Source organism: Sinocyclocheilus anshuiensis, unplaced genomic scaffold, assembly GCF_001515605.1.
Source record: "Sinocyclocheilus anshuiensis isolate Anshui unplaced genomic scaffold, SAMN03320099.WGS_v1.1 scaffold626, whole genome shotgun sequence".
Taxonomy (NCBI): domain Eukaryota; kingdom Metazoa; phylum Chordata; class Actinopteri; order Cypriniformes; family Cyprinidae; genus Sinocyclocheilus; species Sinocyclocheilus anshuiensis.
In genome coordinates this window covers 21,880-37,812 of record NW_015544167.1, presented here as the reverse complement: position 1 = coordinate 37,812, position 15,933 = coordinate 21,880, and the positions used below count along the sequence as shown (strand labels likewise).

The 15,933-nt window shown below is 38.7% G+C and overlaps 2 protein-coding genes across 2 annotated transcripts in view; both read left to right on the top strand.

Annotated features, from left to right (window-relative positions):
• LOC107695913 (glucose-6-phosphate isomerase-like) lies at positions 1 to 9,743 on the top strand. The gene is made up of 16 exons (XM_016496026.1): positions 1 to 217; positions 2,124 to 2,214; positions 3,577 to 3,660; positions 3,946 to 4,092; positions 4,930 to 5,001; positions 5,113 to 5,157; positions 5,253 to 5,306; positions 5,494 to 5,554; positions 6,854 to 6,897; positions 7,023 to 7,175; positions 7,256 to 7,385; positions 7,488 to 7,564; positions 7,700 to 7,828; positions 8,937 to 9,012; positions 9,119 to 9,185; positions 9,326 to 9,743. The coding sequence occupies exons 1-16, from the start codon at positions 99 to 101 to the stop codon at positions 9,447 to 9,449; spliced, it is 1,473 nt and encodes a 490-aa protein (XP_016351512.1). The 5' UTR covers positions 1 to 98; the 3' UTR covers positions 9,450 to 9,743.
• Positions 9,744 to 10,540: 797 nt separating this feature from the next.
• The window catches only part of hsd17b2 (hydroxysteroid (17-beta) dehydrogenase 2), a 7,529-nt gene continuing 2,136 nt past the window's right edge, over positions 10,541 to 15,933 (top strand). Inside the window, exons 1-4 of the mRNA XM_016496044.1 lie at positions 10,541 to 11,128; positions 12,091 to 12,303; positions 14,772 to 14,957; positions 15,101 to 15,238. Of these exons, the coding sequence (XP_016351530.1) occupies positions 10,864 to 11,128; positions 12,091 to 12,303; positions 14,772 to 14,957; positions 15,101 to 15,238 (802 nt within the window). The 5' untranslated portion in view covers positions 10,541 to 10,863. The remainder of the gene's footprint in view (positions 11,129 to 12,090; positions 12,304 to 14,771; positions 14,958 to 15,100; positions 15,239 to 15,933) is intronic.

The following is a 15,933-nucleotide window of genomic DNA, read 5'->3' as shown; positions in this document are numbered from 1 at the left end:
TTCCTCCTCACGCTTCTGTGCGCTGCGTGAGTGCTGAGCGGGTGTAATTCACATTAGCAGCTTTGGACCGAAGAACAGCGTTTTTTTTGTGTTTCATCATGGGACTCACCAGCGATCCGAACTACCGCAAACTGGAGCAATGGTACAAATCCAGCGCCGGGAACCTCAACATGAGGCAGATGTTCGGCGCAGATCCAGACAGATCCAACAAGCTCAGGTGAAACACACATCAAACGCGCTTCCGCTGTGTATGTGAGCTCCGCTACACATCTAGATGCACATTTCATCTCATCGAGCCTGCCAGCATCACATTTGCCGCGCATCAGCTGCGACTAGGCCTCGCATCTTGGTCATTAAGGCCTATATGAACAAATCCATGCACTGTTTTTTCTAAAAAAAAATCATCTTAATGGTCTTGCAATTTAATATCAGGACATATATAAGTGGAAACATGCACATATCATGACGATTAGCGTTACATGGCAGCCTAGATTTCCAGGTTGATGTTGCAAAGTTATTGCCACATCAGGCCAAGAGTCTCGAGCTCCAGGTTCCGCCCTCTGCGCTGTTGCACCTGCTTTATATCCTTCATTCACACTCCTATAAACACACGGATAGTATGTGTAACTATTTATCTTTGCGTTAAAACAGAGCAGACATAGCCATATTAGCAGCTAGACGCAAAACAAGGTCATCGATCTTGTGTGCTGCATCTCTACACGCACCTTCACACTGCTATTATGTGGCAGCATACATGTGAGTTTCTGAGACTAGTTAATTAAATGCACATGATCAGGTATTTCTCAAGTGCACTCACTGCTTATGCAATCTCATAAGGGAGTATCACATCCTCTAGTGCGACACTTCTGTGTTTATATGTTGCATATGCACCAGGCATAGTTAGTCATATTAGAGTTCATTAGCTGTGGTGGGTTAAATCCTGATGGATGCGGTGTTCATACGTCTGTAGTATGTTCTTATGCTCAGAATGGTGTTGGCCAACAGAGGGCGCTATAGCAGCATGTGGTACGTGCTCTTTTGCACGCACTCACTGCGGGCTGAATCAGTACTGAACGTGCTGTGCGTGAATAGGAACTCATTTTATCTTCATTCATAATATTTAAATGTAATATTTCAAATTCATTTGATTTACGTTTTTATAATATGTAAAATATATCTTCAACAATTGTTATGTTTGAGACGAACTGTACTTAAATCGTTGTAATGATGGGAGTCAGCACGTGTTTGCACTTCTGACGTGATAACGTGAAATTATGACGTGTGAGTCTGATTAGGTGCGTACAGCTATACTGTATAATAATAATAATAATAATTATTGTTATTATTAAAACCATATAAATATATATTCATACAGTTTTAAATAAATAAACACTTTTGTATATGATGCATAATATGTATTTCATTTTTCGTGAAAAATGTATGTGCATAGATATATATATTATACATATTTATGTATAGTTTTCTTACAAATTATATCACATTTTGTATGTCAGTACACAAAATATATACATTTACACAAGATGTACACAGGAAAAAATAAAAAGCTCTGCATGCAAAATTGGTGACCATAACCTTATACTTGTTATTACAGTAAAACTGTTTTCGTATAACTGTAAACTGTATTAGTATAACTGTATTACATTAGTATTAAAATATTAGATAAAAAATACAATAAAGATTTTGTGGAAAGTATATGGTATTTTGGACAAAAATATTTTTGCCATTACATTTTTTTGTAAAGGATAGCTCAGGAATTTAAATTGTGAGGGGAAAAAATAATTATTTAAAATATCTGAAAAATATTTGAGTACAATTCAGTTCTGAGAGTAATGTGGCATGCTGCAGTTTGAGAGTCACTGCTTAATATAACTAATATAGCTAAAATGGGCATAATATATTTTCTCAAATGGCTCATTTAGCTTTCCTCATCTGTTTAATTCATTCTCTCAGTCTAAACATCACTAAGATCCTCTCACTTGGATGTATACCAGGCTTGAATGATGTTCCTGCATTATCCATGTTGTACATGAAGCAAAATTAAACAAATAATTATAGAGCTTTTGTATATCCTAACAGTGTGTGTGATCCTGTCTTCTGAGCAGTTTACAGATGACGACAGATGATGGAGACATTCTGCTGGATTACTCTAAGAATCTCATCAATGAAGAAGTCATGCGCATGCTCTTCGACATGGTACGGTCCACAATCCTCCTCAAGCTAAACATTTCTTCATAAAGTCAGAGTAAAGTGTGTTACTATTAAAAAGCAGTGCAGGATCGGAGCTGTTACTGTAATCTCTCAGCTAAGCATCTTTAAACCCCTTGTCAGAAGCGTGTGTGTGTGTGTGTCTCCAGATGTTAATTGGCTAAATGCATGTGTTCTTAAAGCTGCTGCTGCTGAAAATAGAATAGTTGTATCAGGTTAAGTTAGGCCTGTGTGTGGTGTAATGTTTATGTAGTGTGAGCTTAAAACCAAAGCATACTTCAGTTTTGACGCAAATGCTATCGTATATTTGCAGCCAAAAGTATAATTATATACATAATTTGACAGTGCAAACACAGGAGCATGGAATAAAAAAAAAAAGATAATTGTAACTTTATCTCATAATTCAGACTTTGTAACCCTTAAGTCAAAATTGAAAGATATAAACTCAGAATTCTGACTTTTCTCACAATGCCGATTTTACATCTTTCAATTCCATCCTTACATCGTGCAATTCCGACTTTACATCGTGCAATTCCGACTTTACATCTCGCAATTCCGACTTAACATCTCGCAATTCCGACTTAACATCTCGCAATTCCGACTTAACATCTCGCAATTCCGACTTAACATCTCGCAATTCCGACTTAACATCTCGCAATTCCGACTTAACATCTCGCAATTCCGACTTAACATCTCGCAATTCCGACTTAACATCTCGCAATTCCGACTTAACATCTCGCAATTCCGACTTAACATCTCGCAATTCCGACTTTACATCTCGCAATTCCGACTTAACATCTCGCTATTCCGACTTAACATCTCACTATTCCGACTTAACATCTCGCAATTCCGACTTAACATCTCGCAATTCCGACTTAACATCTCGCAATTCCGACTTAACATCTCGCAATTCCGACTTAACATCTCGCAATTCCGTCTTAACATCTCGCAATTCCGACTTAACGTCTCGCAATTCCGACTTAACATCTCGCAATTCCGTCTTAACATCTCGCAATTCCGACTTAACGTCTCGCAATTCCGACTTAACATCTCGCAATTCCGACTTCACATCTCGCAATTAAAATATATTTTTTAAAAAAATATATATATATATATATATATATATATATATATATATATATATATAATAATAAATAAATATATAATGTTATTATTATTATTATTATATATATTTTTTTTTACATGGGCTAAGTGGTACTTCTCTGCTTGCATTTTAAAGTAATATAATTTATAATATAATATAATTTATGATTAATTGATCATTAATTTCACTGACAGCTATGAAAATTCCTGAAAGTTGACACCGTGTATGTGTGTGTTATTCTACAGAAAGTGCGCAGTGGCGAGTGGAAAGGCTTCAGTGGTAAAGCCATCACTGACGTCGTGAACGTTGGCATTGGTGGTTCTGACTTGGTGAGTTTACTATGAGTTTCCGGAGATGCTTACACATCATAATTGACCAATAAAGGAGATCTGGCTATCGCTTAGAGTAACTGAAGTGTAATAAAACTGTCTGTTGTTAGTTATATTTATCATAGCAAATGTTGCCTGATTCTGGACTGAAATGTCAGTCACTTCTGTTAGATATTCTCCCTTTTATCCTGACGGCTAGGACTCATCGAGTCAAGTCTGGTAATCATTCACGATACTTGTGTAATGTTTGGAGTAGCATTTATTAAGTTTTGTTTTGTTCTTCAGGGTCCTCTGATGGTGACTGAGGCTCTGAAGCCGTACTCTAAAGGAGGACCCAACGTCTGGTTTGTCTCTAATATTGATGGCACACACATGGCCAAGACCCTCGCCCAGCTCAATGCCGAGACCACCCTCTTCATCATCGCATCCAAGGTACAAAAAAACAGTATTTAAAGAAAACAGTCTTGTACAGCACTGTAGTGTTCATTTGAGAACATTAGAATCGTTTATAAATCTGTTGTTGTTTACAAAGAAGTTTCAGTGTCACATGATCCTTCAGAAATCATTCTATGCTGATTTGCTGCTCAAGAAACATTTACTATTTATTATTATCAATGTTAAAAACAGTTTTGCTGCTTAACATTTATGATAGCACTCAAACATCAAACATCAGAGAGAAATTAATAATTTTATTCATCATACATGAAAGTGATAAAGTGAGTGAAGACATTTAAAATGATGCAAAAGATTTATATTTAATAAATGCTTTACTAAATGTAATACATATATTTGATAAATGCAATTAAATGCTGTTCACTGAACTTTCTATTTATCAAAGAATCCTGAAAAATCAAATGTATCACCATTTCCACACGAGTTTTCATCATTGATAATAATCAGAAATGTTTCTTGAGCAGCAAATCAAATTGTAATGATTTCTAAAAGATCATGTGACACTGAGAACTGATGCAGAACATTCTGCTTTGATCACAGGAATAAATTACATTTTATAATATTAAAATAGAAAACTTTTTTTTAATTATTTGTAATATTTCACAATAATATTACTGTTAATACTTTTATTATATTATATTATTATTAAATGCTGATTTTTACTTTTATAGGACAATAGTATGTATTAAAATATAAGATATATATGCTTTTTTGTCTCTAGCTGATCACATGCCTGATTTCTATTAAATAAACTGGTAATACAAAGTGAACAAGTTACTGCAGGTACTTAATTTCTTAATGTATTTTGTTTTTTAGACGTTCACCACCCAAGAGACCATCACTAACGCTGAGACGGCCAAAGAATGGTTCCTCCAGGCCGCTAAAGATGTTAGTACTTTTACTGTTTTACTGAAAGATTCCTGATTTATGTCTAATTTTATGCACTACATTTATAGATGGTTGTCTTTTCGTCTCATTCAGCGTTTTGTGTATTTTCAGACATCTACTGTGGCCAAACATTTTGTGGCTCTTTCCACAAATGCAGTAAGTACAGGATTTTGTCAGCTGTATGCTATTTTATGTCGATGTTTTAAGTATCTTTAAAAAAGTTTTAAAGAAATTTCCTGTTTCCTCACCAGCCAAAAGTCAAGGACTTTGGTATCGACACCAACAACATGTTTGAGTTTTGGGATGTAAGTATTCCTTGCATTATATTCTGTTATTGCATGAGAATGCAAATCTTCATTTTGGTTGGCTGAGAATAAGGCTGAAAGTAAATGACTGAATGCATGACTGCCAGTAATATTTGACTACTCTGAATTAGCATATAACTTCTCAAAGCCCAGACTGTTTTTCTGATGCTGATTGCTCATGTTTTAGTGGGTCGGCGGGCGCTACTCGCTGTGGTCGGCTATCGGTTTGTCCATTGCACTGCACATAGGTACGTCTGCTGTATGAGCATAAGGCCTGAAACATGCTGTATGCATGTATGTGATCGCAATTGCTTCTAGCTACGCAAGTTTTATTTTGGTGTGCTGTACATAAAATCAGAATGCAATTCAAGTACATTTTGCATTCTCAGCATTGCCGGAGAGGGGGCGCTATAACGGGTATTAGCATAACCAGTCTTATTATCATAACTAGTTTATTCTTTCAGTGAGTACGTTTACATGTAATCTAAGTAATCAGTAATCTAATTATTTACCTTGTTCTGAATAAGACAATATTGTGATTACGGTGTTTACACGAGTTGCTTTTAGAATATTCCTTTCATGTTCCGGTTTTACATGTTACAGTATATAGATCGATTAATGCCTCTCGTCATTACGTTCCCACGTGACGCCATCCGACGTCCCCTCTGGAATATCAACATACAGTTCGTCTTCGGTACTATAAAGTTTTGGGTGTTTCATTTTTAATTTTACGAAAGCTTCAAGTGCAGTTAATTATATGTCATGCTATACGTGCAAACAGACGACGGCAGATAAAGCCTTCTTGCTTGAAGCCATGCTCTTTTGTTTGCCATCAAACGGTTGACCACTGCCGGTCACTACACAACGGTAATAATGTGATTTAAGGTGTGTACATGTCTATACTGCACTTCAATAATGCGATTAAAATGGGAATACTCCACAGGTCTTAATTTGATTTGTGTTTACTTCGAGTATGACTTTAGCCAGATTAAGGTAATCAAAGATCTCTGTTTAAATGGTAGATTCTTAATCAGAGTATTGTCTTAATCGTATTAATATCGGATTATTGTTGTCCGTGTAAACATACTCAATGTCAGTGAGAACCACTGAGAGAACTGGAGTTAACTAGTTAAACTGATTTAAATTCAACATTAAATCATAATTGACCCCATTTACTTTCTTAATCCATGTTCCTGGTCCTGATTTGAACGATTCATCAATGATATTCCCAAAAATATGGTTTGTTTGGTAATTAGGTACATTACCAATTGTGTTTTTTTTTTAATCTAATTTACTGTCCACCATTTACAAATTCCTCCTCTTCAGCCAACTGACTCCATTCTGGTGTTCACAATAAGAAAAAAAACCCTCCAAGTTCTGACCAAACATTCATGTTTATGTACTTGTGTAGAGCATGTTTCTGGCCTAACTTCTGCCTGATCCAAATGTGAAAGGCCGCTAGTGCATCATCTTGCACTGATAGACTATTTACACACATCTTTCTGTCTGTAAATGATCCAGTGACTTTATTCATTGTCCCCTCATAGGTTTTGACAATTTCGAGCAGCTTCTAGCCGGTGCTCACTGGATGGTAAGCTCAACTGTAGTGTGCCAGTCAACATAAAGATTACTGTACACTCCACACTGTTGAGAGTACCTCAGAGCATCTGAGAGTTTGTGTCTCTGGTGGTAACCGCTCTGTACTCTTTCTATAAGGATAACCACTTCCGCTCGGCTCCTCTGGAGCAGAACGCCCCGGTCATACTGGCCCTGCTCGGCGTCTGGTACGTCAACTTCTTCCAGGCCGAGACACATGCCTTGCTGCCCTACGACCAGTACATGCACCGCTTCGCTGCGTACTTCCAGCAGGTCGGTCTGATGAGGTTTCAGGAAAGGACCTCATTGCTGCTTATAGCAGGACACTTGTTGAGTTGTTGGTGATCTTTCAGGGAGACATGGAGTCCAACGGGAAGTACATCACCAAGTCTGGCACTCGTGTGAATTACCACACTGGACCCATCGTGTGGGGGGAACCAGGAACCAACGGACAGCATGCCTTCTACCAGCTCATTCACCAGGGTCTGTGATCCTAACCCTCCCCTGTGGACCAGTTCCTAGTTTAATTGACATGCTAATGCCCATTTGTGACGTGTTTATCACAACAGATCTTAATCTCCGCAGGCACTCGCTTGATTCCGGCTGACTTCCTCATTCCTGCTCAGAGTCAGCATCCTATCAGAGATAATCTGCATCATAAGGTATGCCGACCGTCTGCGTGGATCAGGACACGTCTTTGTTTTCTGCTTCTCTTGGGTGACTGATGCTCCAGATGTTATTTGAGCCACGTTTGTCAAATGGTTACGAAGCACTCTCTCGTTTCATGAATCCGGTAGATCCTGATGGCAAACTTCCTGGCGCAGACAGAGGCTCTGATGAGGGGAAAGACCCCTGAAGAGGCCAAGAAAGAGCTCCAGGGTTCTGGGTTGTCTGGAGATGCACTGGAGAAACTCTTGCCCCATAAAGTGAGTGGTTCTTTACTTGAAAACCAAGTGTTGAATCTTTGGACGGTATCTAAACTGGAGTCTGTCGGAACTGTAGCTTGGTGGTTAGTGGACATGCTTTGATAAATGCGCATCCATCGGTGTGTTATGGTCACAAAGGGATTTTTGTTTGATTGTACAAAAGCATTGCCAAGATTGCCTGAAGCAGGGGTAGCCAACCCTGCTTCCGGAGAGCAACCATCCTGCAGAGTTCTTGAAAATTGCAGGCAGGTGTGTTGAAGCAGGCTTGGGATTGCAGGAAAGTAGCTCTCTTTAGGAGCAGGGATGTCTAACCCTGACATAAAGTGTGTTTCTTATAGGCACTCCAGCAGTACACATTTTCAAACTCTTCCTAATCAAACGCCTGATTTAACTCACCGAAATCACACACTCCCTTAGTAGGTACTTCTTTTGAATAAGTACTTTCTTTACCACCGTTACAAAAGCATGTTCTATTTAGTACGAATGTGCATAGTATGAATGCAATCTGGACGTACTAAATCTACCACTGTCATATGACCTACAACATGGGCATTTGTGGCCTAACGGTTAGAGAATCGGGCTTGTAACCAGGAGGCAGGAAATGTAGGTGGGGTGAGTGAATGAACAGCACTCTCTTCCACACTCTATACCCACGACTATAAACCCCAATTGCTCCCCGCAACAAAAATGGCTGCCCACTGCTCCTGGTCTGTATCCACCAATGGACTCATCAGCTTCTTCAAGAACCACTCATAAATGTTTCCTAACTCCTCCCCTTTAACCCTACCTCTGCTGACCCCCTCATCCAATGAGATTAGTGAATTAGTGTTCACACACTGCTCCTAATGTGTATGTGCACTAACTTGGATGGGTTAAATGCAGAGGAAATACTATTTACGAATCCTCTCCTACGGCCTAATAGGATCCCGCCAGAAATAGTAGGTCATCGGAATACTTTTCGCCTACTGTTTTGTGACACTCTCAGTTCGGACATCGTACAGTACAGTTTGAATCTTTTATTGTATGTGGGATTTTCTTCTGGTGTGTAATATTTGAATTTAGTCCCGTACATGTGATCTGTTTTTGAATGACACATTGATTTTTGTAGGTTTTCGAAGGAAACAAGCCAAGCAACTCGATCATTTTCAAGAAACTTACACCATTCATGCTTGGTGCATTTGTTGGTGAGTATCAAACATATTATCCCGCTACTTCCTTTTGTAGATGTGCATTTGTTTTGTAGACCCCCGCACTCAAGGACAATGTTCTGTATTTGTTCATACATTTCAGCCATGTATGAACACAAGATATTTGTGCAAGGTGTGATGTGGGATATCAACAGCTATGACCAATGGGGGTGAGTCCAGTTTAAAGTCTTCTGCAGCTTCAATTGGGTCCAGTTCAAAAGTTGCGACAGATCTTTCCCTCCAAATGATTTGCTTCAAGTCTGAAGTTTCAGGCATACGTACATTTACAGGTTTTTATCTGTCCCATCAGTGTGGAGCTCGGCAAGCAACTGGCCAAGAAGATTGAACCCGAGCTGCAGGACGACGCAGAGGTTCATTCCCACGACTCCTCCACCAATGGACTCATCAGCTTCTTCAAGAAGAACCGCTCTTAAATGTTTCCTAACTCCTCCCCTTTAACCCTACCTCTGCTGACCCCCTCATCCAATGAGATTAGTGAATTATGTATTAACGCTTGGCATAGTTCATATAATAAGCCTAGACAAGGAGGACAAGCACTTTGTCTGTCATCATGTATAAGCCATGAGATTCTTGTGTTGTGTAAGATTTGACTGTATTCATGTATCTGTGGACCAGTATGGGACGACTATCTGTTTGCACTGCACATTCTAGATGGATTTCATGTTCTCCTTTGGGCCAAGGAACCACAATAAATGTATTCTGTCACCTTGCTTAGTCGCATATTCTTTTTGTTCTGTCAAATTCCCTCCGAGATAAGTGTCCATTACATGGACCCGCATATGTTCCAGATTTGGAGGTGGCACCTCCAGGATTGATTTGATGAGCTGTTTTAATGAATGAGGTTACTCACTACCATTATTTGGCAGTGCCCCACCAACACAATGAGTAAAATGCATTTCTTTTTTTTTCTTTTTTAATGCTAATCTGTTTTGGAAACCTAGCATGATTTGACATCACCCCTTGGTCTGGGACCTCATTACTTACACGTTACTTGGCTTTTGAGTTGAAGAATTAGTGAACGTGCTAACTATACGACGACTGTATTCAAACTGCTCTCTAAAGCAGGCTAACTTTCTTAGCTTTTGAACTTGCCATGTGTTGTCAAGTAGGACGTTTTCTTTGTTCAACATCTATGCACTGGTTCCTATCAACCAATCAGACTTTGGGATTGGGTTTTAGGACTGGGATGTGTGATTGAACAGTGTTGGCATAGTTTGACAGGAAGGCTGTTCCAGACAAAAGATACTGAGCTAGAAACAAAGTCACAGTTACCTGAAAGGAACGGAGTAAAGAAAAGTTTCATGTTCAATGTATTACCAAATCAGTCCATACCAAAATCAGTTGATGGTTATGAAAGTGAATCCAATATTTCTTTAAATGCTGTCAGGTCAGAAGACCTTTGAGCCAAAAAGTGCAATTTTGCGATTCATCAGATTAATGCATCCAATTATGTTGTTAAAAGCACATTAGATTCTTTCATCGATATCCTTTTATTTTATAGTTTCCGTTTGTTTCAATGTAACTCTTTGTTTCTTAAGATAAAACATGGACTAGAGTTTTACATCATAAAATAATAGTTCACCTCCAGCCCCATTTTTCCACAGCCATAGGCACGTTTGCACATGCCTAAATGAGCAACATATGATATGCACTGGTTGAGGGCGGGATTCATTTCTGTGTGCAGTGTGAAGCATAAAACCTGAAAGATTTACAAGATTCACACACTCATCAAACCAGCTGACCACAATAGACAGGTTGTAATCTCACAGGCGCCTTTCTAGATCTCCTGATAGCATTGGCTGCTTCATTCCTGTGCATGGTGTAGAAATGGAGGGGATTGTAGAAGGCTGTCTGGGTTTTCTATACGATTTGCTCGTGGTAATTTGTGTTGGGCTGCTGCTTCTGCGGGTTGCTGAGGGCCGGTCGGTGAGGTGGTTGGTGCTACTCGTGGTTTCTGGAGTGATGTTGAGCTGCTTGGTCCATTCAAGCGCCCTTAAAGTGGGGCTTGTGAGTGTGCTGTGTAGTCTCATCCACTATGTAGGGAGAGAAGAGGTCATGTTGCCTACCAAAAACAAGGCAGTACTGATCACAGGTAAGACACTATCCTGTTTGGTCCTGTCAGACTGTTGTTGGCTAAATTCTGTGTTTGTGCATTTGTATATATTATGAATCTCAGCATATATTAATTGTATTGCACTGATTTTGTTATTGTTTGAATTATTTTGTTTGAATTTCATGAAACCTCAAGAATGTTGTTGAAATAAGAAATTGCATCTTGTAATAAGAAATAAAGCCTATTTTTATTATTATTATTATTTTTTTGCATTGTGACATTGTTTTTATGACATTTAAGCTTATTTCCTCCTGAAGTCCTAATCCCGTAATAAATAATACAAGAATAAATAATTACATAAATCAGTCTAATTTTTATGATGTATATAGGCTTTACTTTTGTGTTTATTCAGTATAGTGATTCTGATTTCTGGAAAAAAAAAATACATTAATGTTATCAGCACTTATCTATCTATCTATCTATATATACATTTGAATTTGGAAAAAAAAAAAGATATACATTTTGGTATATATTACATCTGAAAAAATCTAATGCCTTTAGAGTGATAAAAGTAATTAAAGCGAGTAATACAGTTAAGTATATTATGGTAATGAGAATATGATCTTTGCATTACAGTAATGAGAATTGGGGGTAAATGTTCTTAATTGTTATGAAAATAATGTCACTGTACACAAAATATTAATGGTTTTTATGCTATGAAATGTAAACATTTCACCCAGTAAATCAATATTTCTCTGCCACCCTAGTGAACTTTGCACTGTGAATTTATCTCAGTAAGGTTAACAGCACTTCTTCCTGTAAGACCATAAATCACTGCTGCATTCTTGTGATGACACTTAACACAGACTGGTTTCTGGTTTCACACATGAGGCTGCTGCATTATTAGATGCTTTCAATGACCAAAATGATCCATAATGCATTGGAATTTTGGAATTGTAGCAGTGTGATTGTTTAAGGAACTGAGCTTGTGTTTGTCTCAGGTTGTGATTCAGGTTTTGGTCACGATCTGGCAAGGTTTTTGAACAGCACGGGGATGAGGGTGTTTGCAGGGGTTCTGGATGAACTCAGTCCTGGAGCTCTGAAGCTGAAGAAAGATGCATCTCCAAACCTCACTGTCCTACAGTTAGACATCACCAACAGCAGCCAGATCACACAGGCACATCAGTACATCCAGAGTCAAACAGGCAAAACCGGTAACAGAACCGGTAAATATAGTGTTGATATATCTAATCTTATTAATTGTATTTCCTAAGGCAAGCAATGACAAGTACTTATGTGATATGTAACTCAGCCAAATCGTTCGTGCTACAGACATACTGTAAATGATACCTCAGATCGGCTTGTTGAGGAGAGGTGGGCTTTTATTTTTGCAAAATGAACATTTTTTTCCTGGCAGATGACAAAACAGGTGAAAACACATCACAGACTTGCACAAGGAGGGATCTGAACCATATTTAGATACTAGAATCTCATAAAGACTTGAGATGGAGTCTTTTGATTTAGAATGAATGAATAAATACAACTACAACCACTCATAACATACAAAAAAAATCACAAAGAACATATTAGCAACAGCATAACAACTACCTAGAACACCCTAGCAACCACATTGAAACATCAACCAACATTCTAGAAACTGCACAGCAACTACCCAGAACACTCACTTGGCACATTGCAACCTCCTGTCCAGAACAGTCATATGGCAACTACCCAGAACACCCTAGCAACCACTTAGCAATGTCATAGCAACCAAACAGAAAACCCTAGCAACCACTTAGCAATGTCATAGCAACCAAACAGAACACCCTAGTAACCACTTAGCAACATCTTGGCAACAAACAAGACCACTTCCCAGAACACCCACTGAGCAATATCCTAGCAACTATCCAGAACACTCAACCAACAGCATAGCATCTACATAGAAAACACTGGAAACCAACCAGAACACCTTAGCAACATCTGAGCAACTATCAAGAACACTAGCAACCACATAGCAACTTCCCAGAACACCCACTTAGCAATACTCAGGCAACAGCAGAGCATCTATTTAGAAAACGCTAGTAACCACCCAGAACACCCTAGTAACCACTTAGCAACAATCCAGAACATTCTAGCAACCAAATCACAACTTCCCAGAATACCCACTTGGCAATATCCTAGCAACTTTTCAGAACACTCAAGCAACATCTACCGTCTACTTACCTAGTGACCACCTAGAACACTCTGGTAACCACTTAACAACAACCTAATAAAAAACACCACATTGGTATAGAAACCACATAGAACACCCTAGCAATAATCTAGAACATTCTAGCAATTGCACAGCAACTATCCAAAACACTCACATTGCAACTGACCCATAACAACCAAACAGAACACCTCAGTAACCACTTAACATCTGTGCAACCATCAAGATCACTCTTGCAAACGAGCACAACCACCTAGCAACTATTCAGAACACTCTTATCAAGTGCTTAGCAACTACCTAGAAAACCAAGATACCCAAGCAATAACCAAGAACATCAAGTAACCAATTAATATTCTAATAACGCATAGAATACCATAGTAACTGCAGTAATATCACCCTGAACATCTTAGAAACTGCATAGCAACCACCCTGTAATCCTAAAAATCACCAAGAACACCTTAACGACTGCATAGCAACCCCCAGAACACCCAAACAACCTTTTGGGAACATTCTAGCAATTATACAGAACATGCTCTTAGCAGCTAACCACTTAAACACTTTGCTACATCCTAGCAACTATCTAAAACACCCTAGAAACCACATAGCGACAAACTAGCAACCACCCAGAACATCCTAGTAACCACATAACAACATCCTAATAACACCTAGAACACTCTAGCGAGTGACTGCATAGCAACCACCTGGAACACCTTTGAAACCACATAGCAACCATGCAGAAATCCAAAAACCACCAAGAACACCCTAGCGACTGTATAGCAAAGAACATCCTAGCAACTGCATAACAACCCTCAAAACACCCAAGCAACTACATAACAACATCTTAACAATTACCCAAAACACCCACTAAGCAACTAACCACTCAACTACTTTGCTACATCCTAGTAACTATCCAGAAAACCCTAGCCACCACTTAGCAACTACTCAGAAACCCTAGCAATCTAGAAAAACTAGCAATTACCTAGAGCACACGGTAACCATTTAACAATGACCCAATAACACCTAGACACCCTAGTAACTCCACAGCAACCACACAGAACACTTACAAACCCCATAACAATCACACAGTAATCCTAAAAACCCTAGCGACTACATAGCAATCACAAAGAGCACCCTAGTGATTGCAAAGCAACACCCCAGAGCACTCAAGCAACCTTTTAGAAAAACATTCTAGCAACTATCCAGAACAACCTAGCAACCGCATAGTAGATCAGAATGCCAAAGAAACTGCATAGCAACCACCCAAAATATTCCAGCAATGCCCCATCACATATAACAACCCAGGACACCCAAGAAACCACATAGCCACAGGCTACAAACCACTCAGAACACTGCAGCAACCACATAGCAATGCCCTGGCAACCTCAAGAAGAAATGCTACTGTTTAAAGTTTAGTAGTATGCATACAGACAAGTGCATTGATGTTATTTTTTATGACTCATCTCTTGTGGACAGGACTCTGGGCACTAGTGAACAATGCCGGAGTGCTGGGATACGTGTGCGATGGAGAAATTCTGCCAATTAAAATGTATAAAAAATGCTTAGATGTAAATTTAATTGGTAGTGTGGAGATAACACAAGCCTTTCTGCCTCTAATACGACAATCAAAAGGACGACTCATCAGTATATCCAGTATGGCAGGTAAACTTTTTTGTAAACGTGCATTTTTGTAGACCTCAGGTACTTAATAGTCTCTTACAAAACATTTATCCCAATCCAATTAAGGAGTATAAAAATCCCAATAAGCACTAACAGCTTTGAAATCAATCATTGGCTTCCTTCAGGAGAAGTTCCACTTCCTGGATTTGCAGGATATGGGGCATCTAAAGCAGCGCTGATCTCGTTCAATGGAGCAATTAGACAGGAACTCTCACGCTGGGGAGTCAAAGTCATCATCATTCAACCTGGAGCTTTCAAAACAAGTGAGAATAAAGACCCTTTCACACCAAGAACAATAACTATAATGATGACTATTAGCGTCCACACCAACAGACATTGTTGTTTGCTATAAGCGTGCTGCAGATATTAAATGCTCAAACTCTGAAAACCGAGTGGATTCCGATTGGCAGTCTATGTTTTTATTCAATAACTGGAAAAAAAATTGTTCCGAAAGTTATTCCAACAATATCGTTCCCAGGTTGTTGTTATAGCTAATGTGTGGACTTCCCGATTCGCTCAGAATTACGATTATTAACACTATGTGGTTATTGTTATCGTCCTTGATGGGAACAGCCCATAAGAAAGCAAGCCAATGAACAAAAAAAAATATTTGTAATAAATTTTTTTTTTGTAATGTAACTATTTTCATGACTATTAAAGGTGCATTCAGTAGTTTTCTAGCTAGCACTAACGTCACGGTTTCTTTCGTGTACAAATACCACAGTAGTATTAGACACTGCACTGCCATCTATCAACACTGATCAGCATGATGGTCTCTTAAGTTTTATGCAAATTACACCAATAATGAGTTTTAGGCTGCGTCCGAAACCACATGCTTTAGTACAATTTTACTAAAAACGGAGAGGTTTTTCCTTTGCTTTTTTTAAAAGTTTTACATGCATACGACGATGTTGTCTAAACAATCCCCATTCACACGGATTTGTGAAAACGAAGGTTG

Excerpts from the sequence above, each read along its gene's own strand:
- LOC107695913 (XM_016496026.1), top strand. The coding sequence starts at position 99 with ATGGGACTCACCAGCGATCCGAACTACCGCAAACTGGAGCAATGGTAC. Across the intron at positions 5,158-5,252 it reads TGGCTCTTTCCACAAATGCA|CCAAAAGTCAAGGACTTTGG; the intron begins GTAAGTACAGGA and ends TTTCCTCACCAG. Across the intron at positions 7,829-8,936 it reads AGAAACTCTTGCCCCATAAA|GTTTTCGAAGGAAACAAGCC; the intron begins GTGAGTGGTTCT and ends TGATTTTTGTAG.